This window comes from Cydia strobilella, chromosome 3, assembly GCF_947568885.1.
Source record: "Cydia strobilella chromosome 3, ilCydStro3.1, whole genome shotgun sequence".
Lineage (NCBI taxonomy): Eukaryota > Metazoa > Arthropoda > Insecta > Lepidoptera > Tortricidae > Cydia > Cydia strobilella.
In genome coordinates, this window is record NC_086043.1 from 15076311 (window position 1) to 15088127 (window position 11817).

Sequence of the window (11817 nt, forward strand, 5' to 3'; positions counted from 1 at the left end):
CGTTTGAACGCAAATAATATTTTTGTAATATTTGTTTATGCAGTGGATGCAAGTGACACAAATTCATACATCTTATTTATCCCGCATTTCAAATTAATAAGATGTAAACTCTAATATCTTTAATATTCTTTTGTAACGGTGACAGCCTGTTACAACGAAATCATCAAATATCTTATGAAGCTATGCCTTAATAAGACACAAAATCATTTAATGGACCTATTTAAACGATTAAATTCGACCTAAGTAATTTTTTTTAACTCTAATTTTTTTTTGTGTCATTTAGAATATTATGACATAGTATCAGATTGCAGTGGACGTAATTGACACAAACTTTGTTTTCACACTAAAAACACTATCCTAAATGCAACACAGTTACATGTTTTCTCTCGAATATTTTTTTCTCCAAGATAATTCAAAATAAAAAATAATTACCACAAAATAACAAATTACTAGAAAAGCAAATTATATATATGACACAAAACAAAATGTAAGATTTACATCTTAACAAAGTATTCATAAGCGAAAACAGAATTGACTTTAATATTTTTATAACCTAGGGGTCAAAATATAGCCAGCGGTACAGGTCTAATTGTGTTGACTTAGTACCACTTTATCGCTTTTTTGGATGATGGTACGTGGCCTAATCAGGCCAAGACAGAAAAGGCTTGTTGTGGTGATCTATGAATGGTAACAACGGTTTTTTTAAACACTCGGTTTAGTATATGTCGCCAGTTAGTCACGTACACACATCATCGTGTAAAATGTTGGTAGGTTTGTAAGTAGATGTGTGTTATCTAGACTTAGGTACACCTAATCGTCCTAAGCCCTTTTTGGGATACCTAAGTTATGTAGTAGCACTAATGTAAAATTGTACAAAGCCTTTAGAGCTTAAAAACGATTTTCATAGAACAAATTGTTAACGTTAAATACGCTAAATGGCTAAACGTAATACTGCTAGTACTGTTTATTACACCTTTAGGCTTGGCCCAATTTAAGAAAAAAAAACACGTCATATTTCCGTTGCCATTGCAGTTGGCTGCTTGAATTCGGGAGTAATTTATACTTGTACTAATGCATTCTATAACTTAGCTGAAACCGTAAAATGCACTCAGAAGTTTGGGAACCTATATATGTAGGTAAGTAAATGCAATCAGTTTAACCTTGCTACATACGCACCTATAACCTACAAAGATAAATACTCGTATCTCGGTATTTACCTATATTTTACACAATCGTGACATATATTAAGAAAGAAAGAAGAAAGAAGAAGAAAGAAAATAAATTTATTCAGGACGCCTACAGTATTGCTTAAATGTAATACAACACTTTTAATAATAAAAAATTAAGGAACTTGATTTCCTGTACCCGTGTGTTCCGAGTACCGTGTTTAAATAAGATACGAAGGTTGGAAAGCTAATTATTATGTCACTGTTGTATAGAATCCTTTTTCTACGAGTCAACTAAAATAATGATATAAACTAGGAATCTTAATCTAAGCCCCGCTGAATTGAAGTACGGGCCTGTTTGGCCAACGGCTCGTTGATGTCTTCTGTGCTGTTGTTTTGTTTTGTGCCCGCGGCTACACGCGATAAGTCAAATTCACTAAAATTGCACTAAAATTTAGCATAATGAAGTCGTTTACAGTTGAGTTGGGATTGGGAGTTGTATGAGACGCGCGCACGTTTCCCCCGTCGCCGGTCGACCACTGAGCCTCGCGCGGCAGCAGGCAGGGCTTATTACGTAAAAGGCACCTACCTACAACAGATCTACACCCTCGCCCAACTACTAGCCCAAAACCAAGCAAGTCAATACATCTGTAGACGACGTAGACGTACTTACCGACCGAAGGCATCGAAGCTGTACGGAACGGGCACATCGTCGCTACCGCCGCTTGACTGCTGAGCCTCACGCGGTAACAGCGCCGGCAGATACACCACTTGCACATCGGTAGTTTGCTCAGCGCCCTCGCCCAGCCACCAGCTCGGTAGTTGTAGTAGGTCCTGAAATACGCCGGATTTCAGTTTAAAATTAAGGTAATCATGCAGACATGCTCGCGCCCACGAAAATTTACCCCTATGGGCAAAAATGTATACCAACTCTATTGGTGTACAGAAGCCCAATTCTGATTTTAATTTCTTATTTGGTATTGGAACATCATATATAAAATATACACGATACGAACGATCAACGAACTAGAATAACTATAGAAGACTGACTTGAGCTCAAAAATGACCCCACGGGGCCCACGGCTACTGTGCTGAAAACGAATCGACTGTGCTCGGCGGAATTTGACAGCTTTTGTGGCCCATATAAAATTATTAATTCAGAAAGCCACACAAGAAGGCATTCTTGTGCGGTAAAATGGTGCCGCAACAATTCAATAAAACACGTACAAGAAAGAGGATGTCTTTTGGTGGTTAGTCGGCAGGACAGCCGCTATCCGCTATGCTCGCGAGGGCTACAGCACAGCTCACAGAGCCACTATAGTTTACTGACAATTTGGTTTGACCAACTATAATTAATAGAGAACGGATAGCTGTCAGTATCAGTGTGGCTGGGGGCTGGGGTAATTTTTTAAAGGCATTTTTCTATGGAGAGCGATGTCTATTATATATTCCGTCGCTGATATACACCCAGCATGATACTTAAATCTAAAACTAAAAAAAAAATAGTTTGGATTTCATAGCAATATCTTTTTAGTAAAAATCTGGATATTGCTCTGAAATCCTTTATTTTATTACCGGTAGCTTGAAAAGGAACGATGAAACAAAAACGTGGAGAATTGGAGATCTCCAATGGAGGTATGGTACTTCTACAATCTTCTTGTATTATCATCTGAGATAGTGTAAAATTGCCTACTTTTTAACCTTATTCAAAATTGAAATGGTTGTGGTTCTCAATAGATTGTTATGGCTAAATTTACCTAGCTTGAGGCTAATTCGAACTTTAAAAACCCAAGTGTTAGTCGGACTCGCGCACGAAGGGTTCCGTATCATTACGCACAAAACGGCAAAAAAATCACGTTTGTTGTATGGGAGCCCCACTTAAATATTTATTTTATTCCTTTTTAGGGTTAAGATTTTCACACAAAAATAGAAAAAAAACAATAAATTTTGGGGGTTCCCCATACTTAGAACTGAAACTCAAAAATTTTTTTTTATCAAACCCTACGTATGGGGTATCTATGGATAGGCCTTAAAAATGATATTGAGGTTTCTAATATAATGTTTTTCTATACTGAATAATTTGCGCGAGAGACACTTCCAAAGTGGTAAAATGTGTGTCCCCCTGTAACTTCTAAAATAAGAGAATAAAACTAAAAAAAATATATGATGTACATTACCATGCAAACTTCCACCGAAAATTGGTTTGAACGAGTTCTAGTAAGTAGTTTTTTTTAATACGTCATAAATTATAAACCGCAATTTACCTTTCATTCAATCAACTCAAATATTAAAAAAAAAAAAACATTTAATTTCATAAACATATTTAAGTGGGGCTCCATATGGGGGCCATACAACAAACGTGATTTTATGCCGTTTTTTTATGTAATGGTACGGAACCCTTAGTGCGCGAGTCCGACTCGCACTTGGCCGGTTTTTAGTATTTGTTGTTATCCCGTTTTTACCCTTTGGGTACGGAGCCCTAAAATAGACTACCATCTTAAGAGTCCCCGGCAAGCTCGGCCGAATTTCACCTTCCCATACAAACGGAGTTTCGTTCTCATTTTAAAACTACGTGTTGGATTGTAATAAAACTTTGCACATACAATGACATGAGGTATATCTAGGTCTGTAATTAGTTTATATAGCTCTAGTATATAAAACAAACGAAATAAACTAATGAAGCTGAAGCCACATTCATTCAAGGTTATTTTTAAGTTTTTTTTAAAGCGGAACGCAACTGTCATACCACGGTGCCTTGCTGATGATTCTAACACACTTTTTCTGGATTTTAAAAGCTCTGTCAATCCCCACTGAGTTTCCCCATAGTATTAATCCATAATTGAGCACAGATGATACGTAACCATGGTACGCTGTTATTGCCGCATCGACTGATACTGTATCTCGGAACCTTTTTAACGCGAAGACAAAACTTCCAAGTTTATCACAATTGTCACAAACTGTCGATGTGAGCTTTCCGGTTTAAATGCTTGTCGACCGTGATCCCCAGAAAATTAAAATGATTCAAGTCATCCACCTTTTTAGGGTTCCGTACCTCAAAAGGAAAAAACGGAACCCTTATAGGATCACTCGTGCGTCTGTCTGTCTGTCTGTCCGTCTGTCACATGACAAATGAATTTTAAACTCGGGGGCCACTTTTGGGGGTAAATGAGAAAATTAAAAAATAAAGTTTTTGAAACGATATCGTGTCATATCAAATGAAAGAGCTCGTTATGAGAATCTCGAATATATTTTTTTATAAGTTTAGGATAAACAGTTTAGAAGTTATTCAAGAAAACAGGCAAAAAATTACCATTCCCCCCTTTTATCTACTGGGTCTAAAATTTTGAAAAAAATACACAAAATAGGTCTTTACCTATAAATCACAGGAAAACCTACTAGAAATGTGCAGTCAAGCGTGAGTCGGACTTAATTACTTAGTTTTTGATCCTACGGGGTTTTTAAAGACATTTCACTCACGTTTCACATAAAAAATACATTGTTTAAATTGTGTAATGTACGGAACCCTTGGAACGCGAGTCCGACTCGCACTTGGCCGGTTTTTATTATTATAATTGATATTGATAGGTATTTGAATTATATGATGTGAATTGTATTAATCTCGTTTTGACTATGTTTATATGCAAATAATTTTTCCCCTCACTAGCTCGGAAAGTTGTCGTTTATCCTTCAATACAAGCGGGGAAAAACGCGTTTTATCCACTAGTGGGGAAAGTAATTTGACCTTGGATGGAGCGTGTTTAATTAGCTTGACAGATAACAAAACGTATAACGCTCATGATAATGGTTCGTTCGATATTAATTATCATTAAATAAATGGTTTGAGAATCTAATAAAAAAAAACAAATTTAGCTTTATTTAATGATTTTAAGTCATAAACCTTAAAATTCCATAAGAAACGTTTGTTTTTTTATAATGATGTTAAATATAATTCTGAACGCACAAGTTGAGTCGATGCAATTTCAAAACGCATCGTTGACATTTCATACATCAGAAATGTCAACATTGTCAACAATTTTTTTACTTAAAACCTTTTCTCACCGACTCGCGTAAAAATACACAACTTCCAGTTTTCTGTTATAATATTGTAAAGAAATGAGTAATTCCAGTGATGAAGATGATCTAACGCCTGTGGATGTTGCACTTTCCTCGCTATAGTGAGGTGAAAAGTTTTGTGTTACACACGGGCGCAAATGTATTTTACTTCTCGTGTGTTGAAACACTCGCTACGCTCAGGATTCTATTTTAGAACCACTCGCTTCGCTCGTGGTTCACCTATAGATTCCTTTCGCTTGCTCGTGTTTCAATTCTACACTCGCGGGTAAAATACAACTTTGCACCCTTGTATAACAAATAACTATTTGTCCACCCAATGAATTGTTGCGAGTTTATTATGTCAATTTCAAAAGTAGATCTATTATTACGTGATTATATATTACATTTAACCATCATGAGAGTTGTGTCATCGGCGAACAGTGTTGTTTTTTGTATTGTCGCCTTCGACAGGTCGTTAATATAAACGAGAAACAAAAGTGAGCCTAATTAAGATACTTCCTTGAGGGATTCAATTTTGTTTGTTTTAAATTTAGATCTATAAGTTTTCTTTAAGTGTGTTAGATTTATATGTGAGGCCACGAGACTGCTGTTAGCTTTTGTATTATTTCTGCGAAGACTACGCCAATGATCTCGCTGAATCTATAAACGGTACGTGCTTAGCATTGTTAAGAAAAGTCGATATGCATAGGCGACATTACAGAGCTCTTACTTAACAAAATATACAATATCAAGTGTGTACGAACGTCTATACCATTCACGTGTCTACAAGCTGTATGTAGTTTAAAGATTGAATATAACCCACGCACTTTATCTGCGATGATCTAGCTGACTCAATTTTAACCGCAGATTTTATTTAAGTACCTACTATAATTCCGGGTACTTGATCAACAATGCAATCAATGTGGGTATCAGGAACGCTTCAAAGTAGTCAACAAGGCATTGATAAATCGGGGTCGTCGGTGACAAGCTGAAAGCGTCGCGCTCGAGGTGGGCGCCGCCGCCGCCCGGCTCTCGTCCGGCTCTCGCCCGGCCCGCCCTGTTCCCACGCTTCTTCACATCATTTAATTACTAAGTAAGTAATCCTTCGCTAAACGGTCTACGTACTAGCGGCGGCGCCACTAGCTTATTTGCTCCCGTTTCACACACCACAGGCGTGTTTACACAACAAATTACTTTTCAACACGAAACGTAACTTTCTTCTCCTGACAACTTAATATAAAAAGCTAAGGTCTATGATTGATGAGATGATGAACCGCATTTCTTTCTTTAATTTCAATGATAATTTTGAGCTGTTCATTCCGTGTTAATTTAGGAGTCACCGAGTAAAATAGTCGCGGCAAGTCACTCAAACTGATGGAGGTTAGTGAAACCGAAATCGACACCACATGAGTCAGCTAAGTGTAGGTTCGACATTAGCGGATGCGAGCAAAGTAAAGGGGAAAGTAAAACTATTTGTTTTTCTTTTTCTTCGAAACTAGACAATGGAATTCCAGTGAATTATCTGCCTCCACAGCTGCGACGCAATCGCCGAACTTAATAAGCTATTACTTCAATTTCGAAACTCGGTTGTTACGTTCGATTGTGATGGATAATGAAAGTGATGCGCCATAGATCGCGATTACGCGAGATGTGCGCTCGGCTCTACCTTCTTGCCGGCCGGCGGCGGCGCGCGCACCGCGAAAGCTTAACTTCACTCAACACTCCACTTTGATCATGAATCATCGATAGACCCAATTGAATAACTCTACCTACGTTTCCGCTGCGCACCGTACGTGATGCCGCGCCGAATCGGCTGAACTCAATTAAATTATGTAACTCGCTGTTGGACCAATTCTGCGAAAGTGTTTTGTAACATATTTACCCCCTTTCACCCCGCACGAATTACTATTGCGTAACGTTACTTGGGAATGTTATGGTTACGGACGTGCTTAGACACTACTTATTTCATTTAATTTTATTGCTTTTATGTCATTATGTTCCACAGTTCATTGGGATCTACAACAGCAGTCCACTTCTGCTGCCCACGTGAGGAGCTGCTATGTAACGAGGCAATCTAGACACGCGGTAGCGTGTCAAGCCAAGTTCAAAAGAAGAGAACTGGCGACGCAGCGGCCGTGTGTTTTATTACACGGACCAATAGTACATTGTGAATGATACAAGTGTGCTAAGTTGGTCGTTACACACGAGGCAATATTGTGTGTAAGCGAGCGCGCAATAAGAAAGCCGATGTGTGTAATGACCAATGCATACGCGTTTCATACGACGTTTTTCAACACACTTGCGAGAAAAAAAAAGAAACTTTGATATTAATCAAATTTGAATTGTTAAAACAGTTAGTATGCAGTCTTGCATCTGTCATACTGCCGGCCGGCCCGCCCGCGGCAGGCGGTCGAGGGGCGCCGGTGCCCGCCAGTCCGACCAATTAAAGAAGGCTCCGTTTCCATGCATATTATTAGCAATCAGTTACCTTCTTAACTCAGTCGAATAATATTATGAGAAAGCACGAGTGTTATAATATACTGAAAAAGCACGCGTGTAATATCTAGGATTATGAGCCAAAAATCGGTGGAATAAAAACGTCGTTCATCAATCAATCAATATCATTTATTTGCAAGAATACTTAATTTTAGTTACAGGATGTTATTGTAGTATATTGAACAGTATTCTATCGTGATTAAACGATGCGCAAATTCTATAGTACCTACTTAACAAATAATTATCAGTCTAGCACATATGTTAGACTGAAAATAATTCTATTATTGAATATAATTTTAATGCATGCAATAACAATTACAATTACAATAACAATTCGCGAATGAAGTCAAATCGTGAACGTTAATTACATCCCAACCGAATCCATTCGACCCTCTCAGCAAATATCTACCCTATTACCTATTCTTAATACCAAAACCGCATAATCTGACAGATGGATTTACCCGAGTTTGAAGTTAAGCGACTCACTTGGCACTCATATATATGTATGTCGCAATAAGATAGATAAAGCCGTTATATAGTTATAACCCTAGGGATATAATTATATGTCGTAACATACTTACTAGGAATATAACTATCTTACTAGGAATATAACTATAATACGTCTTTAGTTTAGTGATATAGTTATATTACTGGATTAAGTTTAGTGAAATAATTGTTGTTGGGGAAATGTAGTTTATAGTCTAGCATAGACCGTAATTTGGGACTAACCTGATGACGTGTTAGACTTTCTCCAGGGGCCCCTGTTCCTTCGATGATGAATGTAGCAACCTCATAGGCTGGAGTCGACAGACGATCTTCTATTTGTGCTGGACACTTGGTATGGTTTGATTTTGGGTTTTGAGCTCAAGCTTCGGAGCGAGCGATGCGACGGCGGTTTTCATGTTTTGAGATCGTTGTGTAGAGAGAGTATGGCAACACTCGAGTTTCGGTGTTGCGCGCTTTGAATAGCGTTCCGTTTTAGGCTTGTCCCGTTTGGACTATGCTAGTTATTCGATTAAGTATTAACCGATTTAGAAATAAGAACAGAAAAATACGTAGTATTTGTGCGTACATATAAAAGTACCGAACAATTGTAGGTAGAAGTGCACCGTGCGGCGGAGGTATAGTTATATCCCTAGACGATAGATAAAGCCGTTATATAGTTATAACCCTACGGATATATATTTCGTATAACTATTATGTTACGACATATAACTATATCCCTAGGGTTATAACTATATAACGGCTTTATCTATCTTACTGCGACATATAGATCTCAATTATTTTGCCGGCGAAGTCAACGACGCATATTCTTAGGGTCGGTTGCACCAACTGTTAGTCATCGTTAAAGAGTTCGCTAAATTTTATTGCATTGAAAGTTTCATAGTAAACCGCCGCGGCGCGCCGGGTGACGTTGATCAGTCTATCAAGTGTTGACTCTCATTTCACATTTATGTTTTTGATGGGATCATAGCTTTAACAAGAACTCTTGAAAAGGATTTGATATATTTCTGGGAACTTTATTATTTACTTTAGACACGAACAAGTAAGTAAATACAGTAAAGTAAATAAAGCATATGCTTGACAAATCACGGTCACGGATTGCAGTATCATTCAGTTCAACATAACGTTACACTTGACCTTAGGCTCTGCAAAATTTTACGAGGGAAGTAAGTAGGTAAGTACACCGGTATTTACTTGCTTACTTACCGGCATGCGAAGCCCCTGTACACAATGGATAGGTATTGGAAAGCCCCTTAAAACGGATATACCTACGTGTAGCTGTACCTACTCTACATACATAGCGTGACCAGTTTAAAAAAAAAATCGTCTTGTTCTGTCAATCAAAAATTGCGCTCTCTAAAATTGTGTCACATATATTGTAACTAGCCCTAGCACAGGCCCCGGTCTTTTTGGCCTGTTACTGCACACTATGTCTTTAAACACTGGCTTAAATTAAAATGTATAAATTCAATATACGCAATATAATCCGTTTTCATAGTTTTATTTCATGAGTAACTATCGCGGTAACCGAAGACAATATTAAAATGTATAATTAGAAATAGTGAAAAGTTTGTTGTATATATTTAATGAATAAAATATATAAAAAAATGTGGTAACTATGTATGGGATGCATACAGACATTACAGACTAGAGTTACTGCGTTTTAACTTTGAGTAGCAGTGCGAGATACGAGATTTTTTCAAAGTTGTGACGATATAGAAGGTATAATAATGCTTACAAGTTGATCCTTAAATTCGAGAAAATGTGATCTGATCTGATTGTTTAAACTTTTGTCTTCTTACACTATTTATATATATTATGGTCCGTGATTGGTGATTACCTTTTGTATTGTTTTCGAGCTCCCGATATTTCGACGTATATATAAGTCTAGTGAAACATGAGTGAAACTAAGCATGAATCATTCAAAACTGTAAGACTATTACTTGTATGGAATCCTCATACTGTTAGTCTTGTCCCAAGCAAAATAAACTATGTTAGTCTTACCCCACCTTACCTTATTTAAAGTTTTTCTTAAATTTATCCATGATGCCATCATCAGACCCTGCCGCGAGGACAATGGTAGGAATGGGACCAACTGAACAAATTCAAGCAAAAAAATCTAATCGGTCAAAAAAGTAAAGACCCCAGCGACTTGTAGATTCGAAGCTCGGCCGAATTTCACCTTCCCATACAAACGGAGTTTCGTTTTCATTTTAAAACTACGTGTTGGATTGTAATGAAATTTTGCACATACAATGACATGAGGTATTCTAGGTCTGTAATTAGTTTATATAGCTCCAGTTTATAAAACAAACAAAATAGAGCAAAAACAAGTTTTGTATGAAAATTTTAAACTATTTGTGGTATCTGAAGCTACATAAACTAATTACAGACATAGATATACCTTATCCTATTGTAAGTTTTCAGTAAATTTTCAGAGCAAACTAACTACTCGTTTTAAAATGAGAGCATAAACTACGTTTATATGGAGAACCGAGCTTGCCGAGGACCCTTAAGAGCCGTGCTCAACTGCTCACTAGCGCCACTGCCAAATAATTGTGATTACTTAAATTTAGCTATAGATATTAAAAAAGGGGGCCGCTACGTACTGTATTTTTTATTTAAGTACCTTTTGAATACATCAAACTAGTTTTTACGTTGCTGGATTCGTCGATTTATGAACTCAAAACAAAACCTGCCGTTTTGACTTTGGGCGCATAGATTGACGAATCCAGCAACGTAAAAACTATGCTAACGTATTCAAAAGGTACTTACTTAAATACAAAATACAGTACGTAGCGGCCCCCTTTTTAGGGTTCCGTACCCGAAGGGTAAAAACGGGACCCTATTACTAAGACTCCACTATCCGTCTATCCGTCTGTCCGTCTGTATGTCACCACAGATGAGACATTTTCACAGATGATGTATTTCATCCGCTAAAACAACAAATACTAAAAAGTACGGAACCCTCGGTGCGCGAGTCCGACTCGCACTTGACCGGTTTTTTTAAATATCTATCGTTAAATTAAAATAATCACAATTATTTAGCAGTGGCGCTAGTGAGCACGTTGATGGGCTATTAAGAAGTTGGTTAATAAGTTTCTATTTCTATCATAAATAAGTACAAAAAAATAGTCTACGACGTTCCCAAAAGAGCGCATATTACCCCGTTCTTAAACGAAAGAAAGCAGCTCAATATGGACAACAGGAGGAAACTGCACCTAGCCTGTGCGGTTCGGAAAGTATTGGAGTTTCAGAGACCTTGCTACCTGTTTGAAAAACTAAAATGGGTCAATGATACACGCAGCAAATCGCTAAGGAGATGCACGAAACTTGCGATACCTACACACAAGACGGCATTCTTTAAAGGGAGCTTTAAATTTGCTGCTGCAAAGATTTGGAATGACCTGCCGCCACCCATACGAGAACCGATGGGACTATTAAAGTACAGGCGGTTAGTCAAAATGTATTTAGTTGATATGCAGAGCAAATTTTTTTCTCCCTCCTAAAGGCACAAAATTTGGCAAACAATTGGCACTTACGCTTTCGCACGCTTAACTCATACCACTCCGACACACACACACACACACACACACAC

General features: G+C 37.6%; 1 protein-coding gene across 1 annotated transcript in view; it reads right to left on the reverse strand.

The window, feature by feature from the left end:
• Positions 1 to 8984, reverse strand: part of LOC134756222 (A disintegrin and metalloproteinase with thrombospondin motifs adt-2-like) — a 55769-nt gene extending 46785 nt beyond the window's left edge. Inside the window, exons 1-2 of the mRNA XM_063693051.1 lie at positions 8977 to 8984; positions 1840 to 2073 (exon numbers count right to left, since the gene is read on the reverse strand). Of these exons, the coding sequence (XP_063549121.1) occupies positions 1840 to 2073; positions 8977 to 8984 (242 nt within the window). The remainder of the gene's footprint in view (positions 1 to 1839; positions 2074 to 8976) is intronic.
• Between the last annotated feature and the right edge of the window lie 2833 nt (positions 8985 to 11817).